This window comes from Simochromis diagramma, unplaced genomic scaffold, assembly GCF_900408965.1.
Source record: "Simochromis diagramma unplaced genomic scaffold, fSimDia1.1 OVJJ01000463.1, whole genome shotgun sequence".
In the NCBI taxonomy this organism is placed as follows: Eukaryota; Metazoa; Chordata; class Actinopteri; order Cichliformes; family Cichlidae; genus Simochromis; species Simochromis diagramma.
Window position 1 is genome coordinate 1,910,399 of NW_024386941.1, and position 20,838 is coordinate 1,931,236.

Here is a 20,838-nt window from a genome sequence, read left to right on the forward strand (position 1 = left end):
AATATGTAAACTTAACTTCAGAATGCCACTATGACTTTATAGAAATTACAGTGTAGTGTCATGTAAGATGCACTCAGAAGCAGATAGATAGATAGATAGATAGATGTGTGTGTGTGTGTGTGTGTGTGTGTGTGTGTATACGTATATATATATATATATATATATATATATATATATATATATATATATATATATATATATATATATATATATATATATTACTGCTGAGTGACTGTCTGCTGCTCGTCAAATACATTATATTGCAATGTTGACCCTTATGGAGTGCCAGGACTGACATAATGAATTAATTAAATACACCATTAAAAAATGTATTAATTGTGGCAATAATTGATTAAAATTGGAAATAAATAAATAATTAATTAAATGTGTCAAAAATATTTATGTAATCAATTATTTCCCATTTTAATGAATTATTTTCAATTATTGACACATTAAATTAATTATTTAATGGTGTATTTAATTCATTCATTCATTCATTATGGCAGTCCTGGCGTTCCATAGACCCTGTGCTAGCTTGCATATGACAAATAAAACTGAAAATGGAAACAATCTTTAAAAAATCTGTAAATATGTAATTATAACTATCCATCACTGACAAGGTACACGTTGACTCTCTTCCAAAAGCAATAATGCACTAAAATAACATCAAACAGTCTTTCTTTCAGTTCTCACTTGGTGGTCTCTACTGGTTTTGGATCAAAGTTGCCTTCAGCATCCACAGAGGCCTTTTTCTCAGTGTGAGAGGAGTAGCTGGCATCCACATAGTCAGGGGGGATGGCTCCAGCTATAGCACAGAGGCAGGGCATGGCAATCTTGAAGAGCTCTGCATCAAATTTCTAGAATTTAAATTCATATTAGAGAAGCCAAGTTAGTAATTCCTTAACTTAAACGATGTGCACTTATGGAAGGTTAACAACATCTCCCACCTTGTGTGCCAACGACTCGAAGATTCCCCAAAAGAGTTTTCGAGAAAGATGCAGCTCCTCCTCAGAAGTCACCCCAAAGTTCGCCCATCCATTTGGCAAGCAGTAGTACTTCCAACAGCGCTCATAGTGATTGGTCAGCAGCTGAAGCAATTCAATTAATATGTGATATAAAAATTAGATTATATAAACAAAAAAACAGAACACTGTTATACAGAAGACTCACCTTGAGAGGCATCTTTGCATATTCATTGAGGATGGGTACGTCAAACACCAGCCGTCTAAGCAAATGCTGCAGCATAGAGGGTCGAAGGTATCTGTGGATATCACCGTAAGTTTAAAACTGTCATCATTCACTTCAAAGTTTGTAATTTGTTGTGAATTTGCCGTTATCATTAGATCTTTCTTGTAAAAGAGATAATGTCTCGAAAACCTCCCCAGGCTGAATAAAGGTTAAACAAATAGAAAATAAAGGCTTCCTTTTTGGAGTTATTCAGCTTGCTTATTTAGCATTTGCTATACAGAGAGGGTTTTTTAAATACTGACTTGCAGAGGGACATGAGACACTCCTCTATAACATCCCTCTGAGCCTTGGTAAGGGCTCGGCCACGAGACAGGCGATAAATTGTGTGGAGCATGGAGTCGATCATGATGGCCCGGTGGTCTGTTCCAGCAAACAATGGAGCACACTTTGTAAGAAGAGGCAGTACAGCCGAACAGAGGTAGCGGTTCAGAGCCAAGGCCATTTCAGTTGTGCTGAATGCCGCCTAAAATCAGAGAAGACAAAAAACTGCTTAGACTCACTGCATTACCTTAAAGACAGACGGATACATTATCTATATCAAAGGGAATCTATAGCAAATTACATCAATATGCAGACTTTGGAAATTTTATCTGTTAGGTCTGTGCCTTTTTTTTCTCACCGTATCCAGAGAAGCTGCAGCTCTCATGTCAGGCAAGAAGCCAACCTCAAGCACATGAAGCAGGAAGTCCTGGTTATCAATACCGTACACTCTGTCGAGGAAGAGCACCATGGAGGCCTTGTGGTCTGGCACAAAACTGGCAGACATCTTGGGCTCAATAATCTGGCCATCTGTGGTTAGATAGGAAAAAAAGCCTTATGAAGTAGGGCGCCACATTTTGTAAATTATTACAAAACATCCATATATCAGCACAACTTTTTATCCAACCTTTGCCATATGCTGGAATCTGCACAGGTAAGCTGATTACTCCAACCAGGTCCTCTATAGGCACCAGAGACCTCAGGATGGCCCTGATTCTTAGAGCTTCACCCTTACCCGCTTGGATCAGCTACAAATAAAAAAAATATTTAAGTTGTGCTATATGAAACTAACTCCTACAAATCAAACACCCACAGATCCACTCTTCCTGGAGGTTTGAGGGATAGAAATATGTTAAAAGCTGCTCTACTTACATGCATCTCTGGGGCACAGCGACCCAGCAGATCAATGAGAGCCGAGTAAAAGGACATGATGGCATTTCCCAGATGCACACGGTTCTCCTCGTGCTGTTCCTCACCACCAAACCTGCCAATCCAGATAATGTTATTTTCTATAAGAAAATTTGTTGTGCTGCTGTGAAACTACACAGTGATTTGTCTAAGCTGTTAGTTGGTGTTACTTTGTCAACAAAAATCGAATTCACTGCCACTGCGCCAGCCCTTACATGAAGCGCCTGTCTTTCTTAACAGTGGGCCCATCTCTTGCCGGATCCTCTGATATCTTGATGGCCTCCTCCATTGCAGCCAGCAGGCCATTACCACCCTCTCCTCTCAGGGCTGGGCCAAAGCACTCAGGGCGACGGATGAGCAGACGCACCACAACGGTGGCATTCTCTTCCACGCTTTCTCCTAAGGGGAGTAGGTTGTAGGAGGAGGTAAATATTAGTGGCGACTACTTACAAATCTCATCATTATATAATAATCAAAGCCAACCATTAACGAAGACAGCAAAGCGGAGGAAATCCAGGTATCTCTCTCCGCCACAAGGATTCCAGCCAATGTCAGGGTAGCCCTTAGACAAGAGCATTGGACACATCTGCAGTCCACAGCCTGCCAAGTATGTCACCACCTACCTCGTGTGAGTACCAAAAGGAGAGATTATCAGATAACAGTTCCACTATAGCCTTTTTTAAAAACATTTTTTCTCTCTAACCATTTCCAGCTCCTGCTCTTGTAAAGCCAAGGCCAGCTCATTATTGTCAATACAGGAGGCTGCAGCCACATCCAGGGGTGTGGATCCACGCATGCCTACATAGGGATATAATCAGTGAGTTTATTCATTCATCACCTGGTATAAAGATTCCAGCTCATTAAAACTCATTTAGAAACGTCTTACCTGCATGCTTCAGTGAATTAAATTTTATTGTAATTGTTTCATGATTATTCAAAATAAAAAACATTTAAAAATAAAATCTGTCCATAATAAGCCATACACAGAGTACAGTAAACAGTGTAACAGAGGACTCACCCAAGCCGATGCCGCTGTTCTGCAACAGGTAGCTCAGATGGTCAAACATAGAACGCTGGTTCTGTCGGCTGATACGGCAGAAGTAACACAGGAAACGACAGCAGCTGGTCACCATTTGGGGGAATCGAATCTCCTGGGCAAGAAAAAAACAAACATTTTTCTCAGATGCATAATGTCTGATGTGTGCTGTGTTATAAATTGCAGGCCTGAAAAGTGAAAGACTTGAAGAAATCACAGTTACCTTCGAATCTCCTCCTCCACCTAACACGTTGACCATCACTTCCATCACAGTCTCATGCATACCCAGAGCTCTCATCAGATTGGGGTGTTGGTAGAACACCTTGTTATTCATGATATTTCTGGAAAAAAAAAACAGAAGCCATACATCGGTGTTACATTACTTAGTAAAATAACATCACATGTTCTATTATTATAACTCAAAATGTAACAAACTAACTCTAAATTCCAAAGTATACACTATTTATCCCCCACACTAACCCAATGCTCTGGATCATAAGCCGCTCCTCTTCAGGACCCATCTGGACGATGAGCAGTGATCGGATTTGTCCCAAACACTCAAGTAGTTCCATGGTGTCCTGAACGGACACGGCATTGATGGCATATGCTTTGGGCAGTGCTCGGATCAGCTCGCCAAGACCGTCGTACAGTCGGTGTAGAAGGCTGAACATCAGTCGCACCAGCTCAGGGTTCTGAACAAAAGACTCCTGAGCCCAGTGGATCATGGTGTGGGAGATCAGCTCCTGAAGGGTGCCTGGGTGAAATGAAGGAAGAGCGTGTTATAAACTCAATTTAACTCTTACCCTAAAGCTAAAAAGAAAATGCAGATCGGGTCCTTCAACTGTTTCACAGGTAATCTAAGTGTTAATCTTACTGGGTTTTGCTTCTTCCTCCACCTCTGGCTTTTCCTCCTCCTCCTTCTTCTTACGGAGGCTTTTAACCTTGTCTACCAGACTAACAAGTCTGCCCCTCAGTGAAGTGTCCACCTCCTCCTCCTCTGGTTCCTCCTCAATATGTATACCTATGGTAAAAATGTGACAACAGCATTAAACACCCATAAACAGCTTTTCACACCTGAAGAAATTCATAATTACACAAAAATGCTCACCACAGTGAAGCAAGAGGTCATTGTGGAATTCTGCCAGTGTTTCCCGCACGTCCTCGGGAACTGGAGAATCTTCATCCTCCAAGTGTTTGAAGTTCGTTAGCATAAGAACCTTAACAGAGAGCACATTATAGCAGCTATATCAGGATATTTTGTGTGTCTTTTGCTATAAATATGGTTTGTTTTGTTGTCGTCTGAACAGCATATGGGAAACTTAACAGTTTATCATCAGATCTCAAGAACTAATAATTAATTCATCAAGTACATGGTTTGTACTTAATCATTAGAATTAATCTTTAAATCCTTAGATCTGATGATAAACTGTTAAGTTACACTGTTCTCAGTGTAAGTTTTTACTTTTCAAAGATGAATATCAACTAAGAAATACCATCTAAATTAATTCAAACCTGGAGTCTATGAGACATTTGTTTAGTGTGATAATATTAGTTATTACCTGGTCCTGTGGAGGCGAGCGGAACTCCCGGGTCTTGCGTGCAGTCTCAGCAGCTGACATGGTGAAGGCTCTCATTAGCTGGTTGTAACGGACACGTTGATTGCTCTTAACATCATGGACAAACTGGTCTGAGAATGCTACAATGGCTTCCACCCTGTGTCTCAGCTCGCAATCGCAGAAGTACTGCAGGAGTGTGCACATCTGAAAGAGCAAGGTGAGACAGGAACATAAGTTCTAATGCTTAGAATTTAAAAAAACAAAACAATTTATGATATGAGATCCTCTGACACAATTATCCACATCAGTTGTAAAACTGTAAAGCAGTCAGAGTTTAAACATCACAATGACCTGCAGTTTGACAGACTCTGGCAGCGTCATCTGTAGCAGTCCTTCCTCCAGACCCTCGTCTTCCTCCTGTGCTTCTGCTTCCACTGCCTCTGACTCCTTCTCTTCCTCTGCTTTCTCTCCATCTACCTTTCCTCTCTTAGCCTCTTCTTTGTCCTTTTCCTCCTCTTCTCCTTCTTCCTTGGGCTCAGCCTCTTCCTCCTCACCCTCTCGTTTCTCCAGCTCTTTTAGCTCCTCCTCTTCCTCATCCCCAACCCCTTCATCCTCAAGCTCGTCTTCAGCTGCTTCTTCCGATTCCTCCTCCTTCTTTTCCTCAATTTCTCCTTCAGCAGCTCCACCCTCTTCAGCTTCCTCCCCTTCCTTTCCACTGAAAACATTGGGATCGATCATCTTGAGAATGTGCTTGGTGTCATCATCATTGAAGATGCCCATAATAAGCAGTGTACTGATTAGCTTCAAGATTGGGACAAAGTGGAACTCTACACTGCCTCCTACTGGATCCCGCATGGCCTGGCTACCATCCAGCACAGCCTCTCGTAACATGTTAATCGCCTTTGTTTTCAGCTCCTACAGAAGCAAAATAACAAGTAAGTAAAGGCAGAAAACATTTAAGATTTTTGGTTTAATGCACCTTGTCTCCTGTTTCTTACCTGTAGAGGAAAGACGGGACTAATGGTGTACAAATCAGGGTCTGTGCCAACAAAGTTGATGGATGAGAAATGCAGCTTTGGCCGTAAGCAGGTAGTGAGACCAACACCAGGTAAGGAGTGGGCTTTTATTGCATCAGGATAGAGCTTGATGCTGAGGGTCTCTTCGGTCATGGGAACGATGAATTCCCTGTTGGTTCCCAAGCGTGCCCGTTTTGCTGATTCCAGATGAATGCTGATAAGCAGATCATAGAAGCCGCTGCGAAGAGGTCCAGGTAGGTAGGTGTTCTCAATAGCATAGAAAAGCTGGGATTCATCCACATGACTGCATAATGCATGAGCAACTCGGTTGTTCCCAAGTGCGCACACAGCACAGTAGAGCATGAGTGTATGATAGTGGAACTTCATCAGATCCTGACGCTCTGACAGCTCCAGGATATCAATACATCTGTGGAAAAAAAAGTCAACTTCATTGCATTGTATGCATTATATGATCATGACAAATCTTTTGTAATAACTATATGTTAATCGCTCTATATATTTACCTTCCCTTTCTTAAATCACACTCTCATGATAAAAAAAATGTATTTTTTGGTTTTCAGCTCTCTTAATGCGGAAAAAAGAAAATAGCTTCTTCCTCTGACATCTCTAAATACATCGGGTATAACAAGTAACTGACATTTGCAATGATAAAGTTAAAAGATGTAGGGATTGCTGATCTGCTGCTATCTCAATTATTTATAGCAGGAATGTCAGAAATGCTATATGAAAACTCTAAACTTAAGAGTTTTCTGCATCGACATTCTGTTTCTGACCTGTTCTCCTCTGGGATGTGCAGTGCCATCATGATGAGAGGTTCAACACACTCCACCATCCAGCCTAACCGCTCATTTACTTTGCCCATCTCTGGTTTGAGGAAGTGATTTGGCATACGACTCCAGATAACTGGAGTCAGCATCTGGACATCCAGCCTCGGGGGGCACTGAGGGACTGGATTGTTACGTTCACTGCGGAACATCGCAGCTGAGATAGGCATGATGTTCTGATATGAGAGATACAGTAGAGGTGAGTTTACTGTCATTTGAAGGAAAAAATAAATTCAACTAGATTTGAAAAATACAGAAATTCAGATGTGAAGGTACAGGTAAAAAAAAATAGTGGTTCATTTTATTAAAAACACCAAACATCATCATTAATAAATGATGAATGGTCCAATATTAAAAGAGATAAGTAGGAGAATTACAATGCAAGATTGGACCGTGCTCCACTCCCAAAGACCACCAACGTGGGTCTGACTTACATTACCATACATTTCTAAATTGGTGACACTTTAAGAAAAGGCAGCTGCAAAAAAGAGTGAAAATCGTTCCATCTGACCTTGAGTTTGCCCAACTCTAGCTGCACCATGTTCTGACTGAACGGCTGAACGAAAACTGCAGGGAAGAGTTTGGTGTTCGGCTCCACCTGACAGAACATAGCGTTGTCACATAGCTCATCAGGATACATTTAAAGCAAAGAATAAAAAACACAGATAAATCTATTTGACTTTCCCTTACCTGGTAGAAAGTATTAATCTCCTTTCCATTTGCCGTAAAAGTCATTAGACCTGTCGCCAGATCAACAAGGCAGCCAATCACCATGTCCTCCTGGCTAAAGCGGGTCTGTTGATTGCTGACCAGGTCCCCTCCCCACACCATGTAACAATTACTGTGCTTCATGCTGCAAAGAATGAGCAAGAAACACAGCTGTAATGAAACTTACTCCAGTTAAACTCAGCTGTCTCAATTGAAATACTGCAGCTGATCCAAATTCTTTACAGTAACTAACAAACCAAAAAAAAGAAGTAGATGTAAGCAACATAGAACCCTAACTAACTTTGAATTGTATTTTCTTTATTTTATTTTCTGTCATACACTGTGAATATGAATAGAGCTTCAAATAATGAGTTCAGCATATGTAAAAGTAACCTGATGATTGTATTTTGTACAAAATATGAGTTTTTTAAGAATAAGAAATTGACTGTGAAGGTTCTCAGTCATCCAGGTCATCGTAGTCAAAGGAGCTTGCAAAGAAAAGCGTCTGGACTTCTTTAAGTTGCTTGAAGACGTTTCACCTCTCATCCGAGAAGCTTCTTCAGTTCTAAAGGTCAAATGGTGGAGAGTCTCAGATATAAACCTAGTGGGAGTATCCCCCCACAGAGGGACAAAAGGACCCCCTGATGATCCTCTAATCGCCTGAGCCAAGGTGTGAAACTGGGTGTGGGTCCCAATCAGCCAGGGTTTCGGGTGAGTTCATTGTGAAACCTGGCCCCACCTTATCATGCGATTTCCTGAGGTCAGATGGCCCAGGATGTGAGTGGGCGTTAAGGCGTCTGGGAAGGGATCTCAAAACTGGATTATAGATGGCAGACAGTTGGTGTCGTAAACCACCGCCTCTGTTCAAAGATGGTCGCTCACAGTGGACATAGATGGCTTCTTTCACTCCTCTTTCAAACCATCTGTCCTCTCTGTCCAAAATGTGAACATTGGCATCCTCGAAAGAGTGTCCTTTATCCTTAAGATGCAGGTGGACAGCTAAGTCTTGTCCTGTGGAGGTGGCTCTTCTGTGTTGTGCCATGCGCTTGTGAAGTGGCTGTTTGGTTTCTCCAATGTAGAGGTCTGGGCATTCCTCGCTGCACTGTACAGCAAACACCACATTGTTAAGTCTGTGTTTTGGCGTTTTGTCTTTCGGGTGAACCAGTTTTTGTCTGAGCGTGTTGGTGGGTCTGAAATGCACCGGGATGTCATGCTTGGAGAAAACCCTCCTGAGTTTTTCTGATACACCGGCTACATAGGGGATGACAATGTTGTTGCGTCTGTCCTTCAGTTTCACACCTTGGCTCAGGCGATTAGAGGATCATCAAGGGGTCCTTTTGTCCCTCTGTGGGGGGAAACTCCCACTAGGTTTATATCTGGGACTCTCCACCATTTGACCTTAGAACTGAAGAAGCTTCTCGGATGAGAGGTGAAACGTCTTCAAGTAACTTAAAGAAGTCCAGACGCTTTTCTTTGCAAGCTCCTTTGAATAAGAAATTGACTTTTTGCAGCAGCCAGGCGAGGAAAAGTGGGCAATTAGCATGAGGGGGTCTTAAATAGACACGAGCTTAAACAGATAATGAACTGAGAGGCTGCATCTCAAAGTAAGTAAGATCCATAATTTTTTTTTCACTGTAAATCATATAAAGCTGCTCTAATGAAGTCCCAGAACAAAAATATGGAGCGGGAAATAAGCTTGATGGGTCCCTTTATTCATTTAGGTGCAATGGCAAATTAATATGAAGGCATATTTAATTTGTAATTTCTTTGTGTTGTTTGTCTTTACTTCCACAGCATTTAAATAAACAAATCTAGCCTAAATGTCATTAGATTAAATTAAGATTAAATAAATAATACATAAAAAATATATTTATAAGTTTTCCTCAATGATTGGCCAGCAATAATAAAAATTTATGCACGAAAAAAAACTAACCTGTCATGTATGTTTCCTCTGTCATCTCCCACTGTGACAGTGACACTGCGGACCTTGGAGAGGTCAAAGTTTTGATCATACATGTGGTAATCAGGAGTGACCCAGCCAACCCAAACACCAGACGGCTCCTGCCCAGCAAAGATCCTCACAGAGTAGTAATACTAAAGATGGGGGAAAAAAGAAGAAATCATATTATTTTATTATCTACAGATTACATGAAAACTTAAAGCCATCATTCAAATTGACAAAATCTCAGGTAATAATATGTGTGACTGTAGCAAATAATAATGTGAATCTCACAGTGGTGGTATTTTGGATGATCTCAGGATCATCTCTGTCATCAGGGACCACGTCTTCCACCAAACGTGGCACCGTTGGAGGAGCAGGAGGAGGGGCAAGAGGTGTCATGGCTGCCTTCTTGGCTTTGGAGAAAAATCTGTTGTCCACGGAAGATAAATAACATTTGGAATTAGTGTTTTTTTAAAGGCTTCTAACTGCTTTACAGTTTCAGTGGATTTCATTCTAAAAGAACAAGCCAAATATCACAACTTCAGTTATTGGTATGTAGCACAAATATTCGTAAAATCAAACAAAACAAATAAATAGAATAAAACAGAAGGTGATTGAGATTGTTCTGTTTAATTTATATTAAACCAGCAACCATAACAGTCCAGAAGATTTTCATTATTTTGCAGTGACAAACTGACAAACTTACCCTTTTTTCTTTCCCTTTTCTGACATTGTGTCCTTCTCATTTTCCACGGAGATCTCCTTAGGCACAGAGGGGTCCTTCTTGTCCTCTTCCTGCTCCTTGCGACTGGCAGACTTTTTCAAAACTTCAAACTCTGAGTCAGGTTCTACCACTGCGACTTCCTCCTCAGGTATAGTAAGGGCACGGGTGAGAGGGGTGGTACCTGCCGGGATCTTAAAGGTCTCATGGAACTGCACAGGCATGCTGAGTCTAAGGAACATCATATCAGTGTTGGCATTCTGCGACCCAAACGTCTTGTGCGTCAGCTTCAGACAGGGGGCGCTGTCCACGGTCCCGTCAACACGGGAGACCTAGGAGACAAAAATGAAGAAATCACTCATTTTGAAGTTCTAACTTTATTAAACTTTACACATGTCTCTGAATAGTTACCTCAATATGGTTGTGATCAGCAGGCACAGGCCCAAACTGGGGCAAACTTTTACTGAACCACATGGTGATGTCTCGCTTCATATTGATGGCAAAAGGTTCAAATCCTTCCTGCAGGCCACAAATGGCAAAATAGCGCAGGCTGCTGACATTTTGACCAAGATTAATCCTTCCAACCTGAGATAGACCCAGGGTACACACTGGAATAAAACCTGATGGGTAGCATGAAAGGGAAGAAATTAGTTAATAGTTTTTTCAAGCTGCTGCTTATAATGCAAACTGGCAAAAAATAAAGCACCAGTAACTTTTAGTTATTGGTGCTAATGCTGGTACTATAAAAAAAACAGTTCTCACCATCCCCAATTTCAATATCTTTGAAAGCCATCTCTGAGCCTGAGTCACTGATCAACATTTCTCCATTGAGCGTGAACATGATGTTCATCTCAGTCAGGTCTATCATACAGCCAACGACATCACCAGACTGCCACTGGCGGCCAAATGGTTCATTGCCAATATGCCATCGCTGGGCCTGGAAGAGGTTACAACAAATAAAATATTACCTATTTCCACAAAAACAGAGACATCATTTCCACCAGCTACAGTAACCTTTTTTTAGCTAATGACTAATACATCTTGCCTCAGGTTTACGATACCTTGACCTTCTCCTAGCTATACAAAAATAATAAAGACAGTTTTTCTATTCCTACAACTTAAAGAACTTTCCTCCTCAAAATTCAATATTTCTAATAGTTTGAGATCCACGTCACCCATTCAAAAAGATGTGAATGATTTAGAAAACATTTACACAATATAATTTTTTATAGACCAAGTTAACAAGTCTAAATTCAATTTGTAATGTTACCCTAGTGACTAACCTTATTGCCATTAAAGACGTAGGCCAATTCATCTGCTCCCAGTTCAGTGTCAGAGTGGACATTAGGACGTGCCCAGCCCACTCTCATCTCCCCCGTTGAGACTGCCTCAAACTCAAAGTACCACTTTCCTTGGGTGACAGCATACGACTTCTCTGCCCTGAAGATTCGCACCTTGTCCCCACGGGTGTTCTCAAGGCCATGGCCAGCTGCAGTGAAAGAGGGAAAACATGACAGATAAGAATAAGAAAGACAAAAAAGGTGGTGTAAAAAAGATACTGTGCATTTAATCAGCGAACACATGAGGAAAGATGGCTTACTGCTCTCCTGATCTGGAGGCTCAATGTTGTAGCCATAGCCAATGAGTGTACGGACAGCGTTGTTAACACTGTCTCGGTTGGTTTTCTTAGTTCTCTCATCCAGCAGGTTGTAAGGTACCAGACGAGGGTTACGCTTATTAACAATGTCCTGAAAAGTGTAAAAAATGCAGCTTTATATAGAAAAGAAAAAAATATGCAATGCATGTGATTGTAAGTGATTGATTGTGTACTTTAAGACAGACAATCCACCAATAAATAAAAGATCCACTAAGGATTGGGAAATCATCACCTGGACAATGCTGTAGGTCCATCCTTGCCGTACTCGGTCCCTCGCCCAAACATTATGCCCATTTTCTGCCAGTTTTTCTACAAGCTGATTCTGGTTTGGTGTCAGCTTGACATGGCTGAGATCAAGCGGGGCAGGCTTGTATCCGTTGCTCATCACATAGCTAACAGAAAGATATGGTTACATTTAGATCTGCATAGTTAAAGTATAAAATTATGACGAAACAATAAGAAATATCTTTTGTTTTCATACGTCTTGGGAAGCTTGATTTTCTTTAGATTCTCCTCCGCTTTCTCATCACCCATACCAACATGGCAACCCAGTGCTAGGAGAGTCCTGTGGGATAATAAAGTAAAGACACAAGTTCACCAATAATGGGACATAAACGTTTTCCTCTGACCTTTAAATCTCTCAAATCTAACCTGCTACTCACTTGAGAGTCTCAGCAGACATCTGCAGATTGTAGTTCTTCTCTGGTTCAGGCAGACTTTGGAAGTCCACCAGACAGGGGTGGAGTTTCTTGTTGTCATCCCTAAACTGGAGGGAAAAATCATAGTTTTTTACCCACAGTTTATAAATGTGTGTAAATTTATATATGTATATGTTAGTTCATGCTTTTTTTTTGCTTGTGTAAAGCATTTTGAAGCATTTATAACAGTCATATTAACTTTTAACAGTTAAAAGCTCCAAACCACTTAAAGCTGATGTTGTCAAACCACTAATCTCGTATAGTTGCATCTGTTCTGCGGTGCTGACACCATACTCACAATCCCATAGGTCCAGCCCTGCTCAATACGAGTGATAGCCCAGAGTTCGTGAATATTCTCTGCCAGTTTTTCTCGGATACGTTCCAAGTGGGGTGGCAAGACGATCTATAAAGCAAAGGAAAGTCAGAAAACGAAAAGAAACAAAGACATCGAATACTGATTTTAGCTGAGGGGATTTTACCTGAATTGTGTCCACAGGGCAGGGGGTGAAAGATGTGTGAGTGAGGGACAGAGTAGGACCCAGAAGATTGCGCACACCATTAAAGTCATGCTTGTACTCCTTGATATGTTCAATACGCATCCTCTCTCTAGGCAACAAAGCCTCGTAGCATGGCGCATAACCAGGCGGGGGCATGAATTTAAAGTCCCCATGACGACCACCGAGGAGGAACCGAGCCCTAAGGAGACAAAAACCAAGTGAGTCCAAGTCTTTATCTATACGACAGAGGTTTATATACAACTAAACTCCTTTATGACAATGGTTCATTGATCTTTAGAAAACTCATAATACAGAAAAAATTGATTTTATTTCTGTGCCAGTTCCTGAGCCTGTGTTTCCCTTCTTGTACTCATCAGTCAATGATGCATAAGCCCCATCTCAGCACTCTAAAGATTTATTACAGACAAATCCTGTAAGAGCTTTTAAGTGACAGGACTCTGAAGATTTTAAAGCTATTATTTGGGAGATTAGACAATAATCTAAAGAAATAAAAGAAAAATAATAATTATTAAAAATATAAAACTGGAGAAATTCTGAAATATAATGCAATAATAATTCTTTTGTTACTTCCCCATTGTATATTATTACACCAATAGTCCAATAATTGAAATTAAATTACAATTTAAAAGGTGACAAACTCATGAAAAACCATTAAATTAGCTTCTGCTTGCATAATTGCATTGCATCAACATGTATCACATGAATTTGCTCTTTATCAGTTACATTAATCAACAAAATACAAGTAAATAGTGAAACAGAGGATTACGCTTTATTTGTATGTTAAACTTACTTGACCCCAGCAGAAAAGCTAATGACGGGAAAGAAGAGGCCATCAACATTAAAGTTTTCAAACATTCCCTGAACTGGGTGGCCATTAATACGGAAGGAGATACTGGGCACACTGAGATCCAGACAGCAGCTTACAACATCATCGGCAGCCAGTGTATGTGCACTGGGCGAAGCCACCTGGCGGGCCACAGTACCTGAACAGTAGAGCAGGTAGTAAAGAGGTTGTATTGGTTACAAGAGATTGTAAATCTTCTTTTAAAGAATTTAAGGAAATCTTACCTGACCACAGATGCAGTCCATCAAAGCCATATGAGTAGAGGTCATCTCCCACACCATTACCACCCCAGCCTTCTCCTCCTCCAGGATAGGGGCTATAACCTTCAGTCAAAGCCCAGCCTACCCGCAGGTGACTCGCCTGTGCTGTCACAAAGGCTTCCACATGGTCTACCATCACCTCATAGTACCACTTCTTATACTGTGTTGACCCCTCACATGTACCCAAGAAGATGTTGGGCCTTACACTGAGTACAGAGGAGAAAGTACATTAGCATTAACTTTTACAGACAACAAGGGAAAATAACTAAAAACTAACAACGTGGAAATATTGCAAAACAATGTATATTTGGACACTTGTGCACCTTTAATTTCTGCAATATCCCAGAAGCATTAGTGTTAATACTTGTGTCCTTTTATATTTATATTTATCTAATTGTATCTCTATTTCTACACTTCTTTTTATGCTATTCCTTTGTTGTCTGTTGTATTTATGCTGCTATGATAACTCAGTTTCCCTCTGGGATTAATGAAGTTTCCCTGATTCTGATTTTGAAAACAACAGTAGTTCAAGTACCTGGTGACATAGTTTACAATGCTGGTCTGTAGCAAGAGGTCACGACCTGGAAGTAGATTTTCAGTGATGAGGTTCTGGTTGGACCTCACAGCTACACCGTTACACACACAAAGAGAGCGCAAGACATCCAGCACCTAAAGGTAGAAGCATAAACACTTGGTTAAGATTCGCTGGTTAAGATTACTAAAAACAGAACAGCAAGAACAAAAAGGATTTTTATAAGTCAGATTCATTCAGACATTCAAGACTGTCTTTACATTATGAGATAAACAGAAGAACTGCTGCCCATGACAGGAGAGAGACAGACACCAGCTAGCTACCACCAACAGGTAAAAATATATTTGCCTGGATTTTGTCTTTGCTTTCTCTTCTACTTTTTTTTTCTTTACCAGTTTATAGATCTACTAACTAATGTGATGGCCCACCAATACCTCCTCCACAGGAGATACTGGTAAGAGGAGATAAACTAGTGCCTCCAAAGCACTTTAGCACTGATGTAAAATCAAGCCAACAGGCAGTCCTTCATGCACACACTAATTTCAAAAAGTGCACACTGAGAAAGGATGTCGTGTCCGTGTGTCTACAGACATGCATCTAAATCTTGCATATTTTGATTACATCTGCAAATCCTGACAAGAAACAACAGCAAAACAGATTTAACGTGTTAATGGGAAAATATTCAAATATGAGTGCATATCATATGGAGCTCATTTATTTTCCCTTTCAGTTCCTGGCAGTGAAATATAGCCTACCTTATGGTTCCTTCCATGTTTGTCCAAGAGAGAGATGATGGATTTGATGTGGTTCTCCTGGATGATGTTCAGAACCTCGGGGCTTTCAATTAAGACACAGTACAGCACCTCAAGAATACCTAAAAAAAAGGAAAAGGGTTCACATACTGGTAATATTTAAATAATATACAGTCTTCAGGCCAGCTGCTGGCTGGCAGAGATAAATAAAGCAACTTGATGCAACTGTTGTTGTGAATTTTTAACCAACTCCTGATCTAGACTGGATGTACTGAATGTAAGGAGACTTGTGTATTTCAGTTATATTGTACTGTATCAAAGGTGTTATTAATCTGAGGATTTTCTAAGTGGAAATAACAAACAACACCCTAGGGCTTAATGCATTAAGCTGTGCCAATTATAAACAGTAGATCCTGCCAAGCCATTTAGTCGAAACACTTGTAATTTGTGGGTGGTGGATGTATGACTGAATGAGTAAGGTGCATTTCAAACCTGAGGAGGCCTCCAGACGGTCCAGCTTGCTGACCAACCAGTCGAGATTGTCACAGAACAATGCACAATTTGATCGGTTACCCCTGATCAGAGAAGCTGTGCAGTGGAGACACAGAGACAAATCATCTTTTCTTTATTCAGCAGAGACCAAATGTAATTTGCGGTTTGTGTTTTCAGAGGTCGTACCCAGCAGCTCATAAAGGAGGTTGACAATCTCCTTCCAGGACTCAGCAGCCTCCTCTCCCGCAAATTCAGAAAAGTGGGCAGCAGTGTTGTATACGTTCAGGCGGTCAATGCACTCCAGCACAATGGTTATCATTCCCTGGGGTTGAAAACAAAAACAAAAGGATCAGGATTCATAATAATAACCTGAGAGTTTAGTTCATGTTCACATCCATTATTCTGAATATAACACTGAAATTATTTCTTGCACTCATAGAGCAAGAGGTTTGGATGGCAGCTTGCTGATCACCTCCTCCTGGAAGAGGTTCTGCTGGTTGCGGAGAGAGCGGAGCTTGGTCTGTTTCTCTTCGTGTTCCAGTTCCTCCTCAGGTGGGCGAAAGTAGAAGATGAGATCCTGAAGAGAGAGGATGACCGACTCCAGAGGAAGTGATCCTGTCCCTGGTGACTTGTTCTTCCCACTGAGGGAGTCCAATCCACTGAAAGAACAAATAAAATTTAATAATATGTTTATATGACTGCATCCTTCTGCAAAAAAGAGTTTCCACTCATCCACATTTTGAAAACATATAAACTTACTTGATGAACTGCCTGAAGAGGCCTGTGGTGCTGTAAATCATTCGAGCAGCCTGTGACTCTTCAGTCTGAGAGCGGGACACAGTCAAGGCATCGTCCATATGGCCCTCTTGGTGCAGAATAACCTGGAAACATTATTTTCCATTGGTGGTACTTATGTAGGAAAAAAAATTTAAGAACCTTAAAAAGGTTTGCCATTATCAATATTTACTTACTTTCACATTAAACATTAAAGCACACAGATGCAGGTAAACAATACTAAAATCTGACAAATGTCTGGACTGCAGGCAAGCCAGCACCTGGGCCATCACAGGTGACCCCTTGCACCCCGCACTCCACCTGTTTGACATCACTGCCCTCTTGTTGACGCCTCAGGTCAATCAGGTCCCACACCTCTAGGCTCACAACAGTTGGTGTGGAGCACCCACAATTTCATTGCACATTTACAATGACAATAAATGCCTATCCTATTCTTTACATTCTATTCTGTGCTGAGGATGATGAAACATTCAATATATTCACAATTTTAAGTTTAGGAACGTGTTTTTGCAGATTGGTCATTCTGTATCTCTCTAAGATGCTCTTTGACCTGTTGTCAGTTAACATCAGTTGCAAAATGTTAATTTAGCTGTTTCTTTTTCAAAGTAATTACTTTTCCAACCTTTTGTTTTCCACCTGCCAAATTTTTTGAGGCGTGCTGTTATCATCAAATTCAAAATGAGCTCATATTGTTCTTAAAATAACTAGACATTTGACATGTTTTCTGTGTTCTACTGTGAATGAAATATTTTTATATTTGCTAATTATCATGTTTTTAATCTATCTTTTACACAGTGTGACAACTTTTTCAGAATTGGGTTTGTATCTCACTTTTATTCCCAGGATAGATCATTACCTTCCTTTTCATCATTCCCAAACGAGCAGCTTTAGCATCCAGGGCAGCATATGTGAGCCACAGGGCTGTAGACACATGCTGGACAAAGCACATGGACTCTCCATACTTAATCTCTGGAATGCCCATCCCCTCAACATCACGCTTCTGAGCCACCTCCACCTTCTCCTGCTCGGGGGGAGAAAAGGACAGTACGTGAGAAAAAAACTGAAGTCAATGAGAGAAGAAATCACGGTATATTAACTATGACTATCCAAATGCACTGAGAAATTCAAATTAAAATGTTGACCTTTGAAGCACGGAAGCAGAAAGCAGACAGTTTGGTGTTCGCCTTCTCTGGATCGACCACCAAGAGGCCCTTTTCCTCATCAAGACACAGGTACCGGCCCGTCGTGATGTGGCGAATACGAAAAGACTGTCCCCACTTCATGTGGCTACCACTCCAACTGCACAAAGTTAAAGAAAAAAACTATAAAGAAGCCAACTAAACTGTTTCATTCACTACTATATTTTGATTTTTGTTGCTCTTCCTTATTCTTACCTTACCCAGCAATTCAACCAACTAATGTGTGTCACATGACTCCCTTGAGGAGATAATCACCTGATTCTGAGGGGTTCCAGCCTCCACAGGGATCGAGCCTGACTGCACACAGTACCGCCTTCATAATGAGCCATCCTGTGGCAGAGTGGGCGCACACATACAGTATGTACATGGTATCACACTAACAAGAAGTTGTTCTACTAAGAGCAACTTAGCGTTCCTATATTCTCACCTGCGCTTTTCTTCTCCTTCCTCTGGTGTAGCGATGGCCAGACATTCGTCCATGTGGCCATGGAAAAGCCTGAGAACATGACCTCCTGTTAAATAACCTGTGTAAAGGAACAAACATCCAAAGCGATTCTGTGTTATGTTTATTTTTACGGGAACAGGGAAGAGACAGAGTTTTTTAAAGCAGGTTTGTACCCTCAGCTAGTTCACAGCCTGAACTAATTGGATTCATGTTCCAAAGAGTCTGCATGAAGGAAGCGTCCACCATGAGATCTCCACTGGCGTAGGACAGATGCTGGGGACAGAAGAGAAGAAGATGATTAAAAAAGACATACTGTGCATATGTCTCCATCATTGTGCAAAACAAGGAGCAGTCGTACCAGGTATCTCTCAGAGGACACACTGACAAGGATGAGGTCGTCACCCACCCTGACCTTTTCACCTTCTGACCTTTGTTTAGAAGCTGGATGAATAGTCCACCAACATGCCTCACCTTCAACAAGAGTAAGAAAAAAACAGCTATTTCCAAAAATATAACAGATAACTTGTGTTTGGTAACAACGTGCTGATACTGCACAATCACTGCTTATATCCTGTAGCCCAACAACAAAGTGGATATAAACTGCTGACTATTTTTGTCAGTAGCTTTCATGTTGGCAATAACAATAGCACCAGAGAATAATGAGCTAATACCAGGCCTAAAATGTATTCTGCTGCATTTCCCTTACCGGTGGAATCCTCTTGTAAGCCTACATCGAAGGCCAGCTTGTCCGTGAGGGACCGAGATGTAGTCAAACAGCTCAGGTACTGGAGAGATTTTTATAGAGGACATGACTCCAATTAGAGCATTTGAGGACATCTTATACAGGTTTACATTTATTTCTTGCTCATTTCTAGCCTTACCATGCCTGAGTGGTGGTGTCTCAAAAGGATGGCATGACCATACAGTAAAGTGCGATGACCTCCACCCTGGGACGACTGAGGTGAGAAAAAAAAAAAAACTTAACAGGCCAAATCAACACAAGTGACTGTATACTATAACAAACACATTGACCTGATGGGGGGAAACAACGACACATTTTTAAAGGTTCAAAGGTCAGAAGAAAAGATTAGAGGCTGGTTGAAACTTTCAATAACTGAAAATGAATGTACTAAAGATCTTTAAGCTCTATTCAGTTAAGCCTGTCCTTTATATTGTCCATTATATGTAGCAACTTTTGTTGAATTCATTGATCCTGTATATGGTGCATAGACTTTTCAGTCAAAGTACACATCCTATTAGGATCAATAATATGTATCTTGTCTTTCAGATGTGTTCAATTTATGTAAACAATATGTCTAGTTTAGTCACTATTTTTATATTAACCAATAGTGACCTGCCCAATTTATTTATTCAAACCCTAATGTCAGTCACCGTAGGTTATAGTCTCAAACACAAGCGCAACATTTAACATTTAGGGGTGCTGACAGGAAGATAAGACTAAACCTTTATTAAGGGTTTAGCACCCATAATCCACTGAGATGAGTTAGGGGCAGGTATGTCAAGTGTTAGGATGATGCTAACAGCTCTAAACTGCATTAGCATTAGCACGAGGCTTGGTTAGGACAGGTGTTGTGTTGGCGATTGTGTTGTGGGCCTTATCCCCAAGTGCGTGTGTTAAGAAGGAGCTAGGCCTGTCCGCAGCTCTGGGGTGTCCAGTTTCTCCATCCATCCCTGACATATGTTGGTGGGAACTTCTGCTGGGCTGCATGCCATTCTATTCTCATCCTCTTGTTCATCAGTAGGGAAGCCTGGCTCTTCCACATCTTTCAACTCCTGTGAAGCAGGAACTGTCTACACTAGTCATAGTGCAGCTAATAAAAGGCTTGAAATAGTTTCTCTTAAAGCTAGCTTAAGATCATTGCCTCAGCTGTATCAGCTTTCATTCACCTGTCTTATCAAAGATTCAACACTGTTTTTTTTTTCTTGATGTGCTAACTGATATTTTGATTGTATACTAATCAAAATGGCCCATTGTAGTTAAATTGTGAAAAGCATACTTAACTGGTAATCATCTGGAAATGAAAAAAACCCCCCAAAAACAACCAAAAGTTTCTCTTACAAAAACCTTCAAGGATCAGAATGCCTTGATAGTAAACCCAAGTGTGTACATTTATAGTGAATTAATCTTTTTCATCAATATGATAACATGTTGTGAATAAAAGGAGAACTGGGATGTGTTATAAAAATGGACCTGTTATGCTCATTTCCAGCTCTTCATTTTTATTGTTTGACTGCTAGAGTGGGCTCACACAGGGCTTTGGTTCAGCCCCTTTTCACCCACTGTTGTAGCTCCTCCACCTTTAAAGCCGCGCTCCCTTTAAGGCAGCTTTCTTCAGATTGTCTGGGTGGTTTTAACAGCATGTGGATGGGGCTTATGTGCTCTTTG

General features: G+C 40.9%; 1 protein-coding gene across 9 annotated transcripts in view; it reads right to left on the reverse strand.

The window, feature by feature from the left end:
- ryr1b (ryanodine receptor 1b (skeletal)) overlaps positions 1-20,838 on the reverse strand; it is a 65,225-nt gene that overhangs the window by 29,914 nt on the left and 14,473 nt on the right. For all 9 annotated transcript variants that reach the window (XM_040037679.1, XM_040037672.1, XM_040037680.1 and 6 more), the window contains 49 exons: positions 19,313-19,387; positions 19,138-19,216; positions 18,790-18,902; positions 18,605-18,704; positions 18,414-18,510; positions 18,242-18,316; positions 17,930-18,086; positions 17,644-17,808; positions 16,752-16,873; positions 16,465-16,651; positions 16,179-16,314; positions 15,993-16,088; positions 15,504-15,622; positions 14,752-14,885; positions 14,181-14,422; positions 13,903-14,095; positions 13,074-13,290; positions 12,893-12,997; positions 12,559-12,662; positions 12,378-12,461; positions 12,129-12,288; positions 11,840-11,987; positions 11,523-11,728; positions 11,002-11,176; positions 10,651-10,859; positions 10,225-10,571; positions 9,810-9,945; positions 9,510-9,670; positions 7,559-7,721; positions 7,380-7,466; positions 6,818-7,044; positions 6,006-6,450; positions 5,359-5,922; positions 5,011-5,211; positions 4,560-4,668; positions 4,326-4,472; positions 3,932-4,205; positions 3,675-3,792; positions 3,434-3,566; positions 3,119-3,213; positions 2,899-3,034; positions 2,631-2,814; positions 2,380-2,491; positions 2,135-2,255; positions 1,868-2,037; positions 1,491-1,711; positions 1,171-1,261; positions 948-1,088; positions 694-857 (listed from right to left, as the gene is read on the reverse strand). In XM_040037679.1, the coding sequence (XP_039893613.1) occupies positions 694-857; positions 948-1,088; positions 1,171-1,261; positions 1,491-1,711; positions 1,868-2,037; positions 2,135-2,255; positions 2,380-2,491; positions 2,631-2,814; positions 2,899-3,034; positions 3,119-3,213; positions 3,434-3,566; positions 3,675-3,792; positions 3,932-4,205; positions 4,326-4,472; positions 4,560-4,668; positions 5,011-5,211; positions 5,359-5,922; positions 6,006-6,450; positions 6,818-7,044; positions 7,380-7,466; positions 7,559-7,721; positions 9,510-9,670; positions 9,810-9,945; positions 10,225-10,571; positions 10,651-10,859; positions 11,002-11,176; positions 11,523-11,728; positions 11,840-11,987; positions 12,129-12,288; positions 12,378-12,461; positions 12,559-12,662; positions 12,893-12,997; positions 13,074-13,290; positions 13,903-14,095; positions 14,181-14,422; positions 14,752-14,885; positions 15,504-15,622; positions 15,993-16,088; positions 16,179-16,314; positions 16,465-16,651; positions 16,752-16,873; positions 17,644-17,808; positions 17,930-18,086; positions 18,242-18,316; positions 18,414-18,510; positions 18,605-18,704; positions 18,790-18,902; positions 19,138-19,216; positions 19,313-19,387 (8,045 nt within the window). The remainder of the gene's footprint in view (positions 1-693; positions 858-947; positions 1,089-1,170; positions 1,262-1,490; positions 1,712-1,867; positions 2,038-2,134; positions 2,256-2,379; positions 2,492-2,630; positions 2,815-2,898; positions 3,035-3,118; positions 3,214-3,433; positions 3,567-3,674; positions 3,793-3,931; positions 4,206-4,325; positions 4,473-4,559; positions 4,669-5,010; positions 5,212-5,358; positions 5,923-6,005; positions 6,451-6,817; positions 7,045-7,379; positions 7,467-7,558; positions 7,722-9,509; positions 9,671-9,809; positions 9,946-10,224; positions 10,572-10,650; positions 10,860-11,001; positions 11,177-11,522; positions 11,729-11,839; positions 11,988-12,128; positions 12,289-12,377; positions 12,462-12,558; positions 12,663-12,892; positions 12,998-13,073; positions 13,291-13,902; positions 14,096-14,180; positions 14,423-14,751; positions 14,886-15,503; positions 15,623-15,992; positions 16,089-16,178; positions 16,315-16,464; positions 16,652-16,751; positions 16,874-17,643; positions 17,809-17,929; positions 18,087-18,241; positions 18,317-18,413; positions 18,511-18,604; positions 18,705-18,789; positions 18,903-19,137; positions 19,217-19,312; positions 19,388-20,838) is intronic.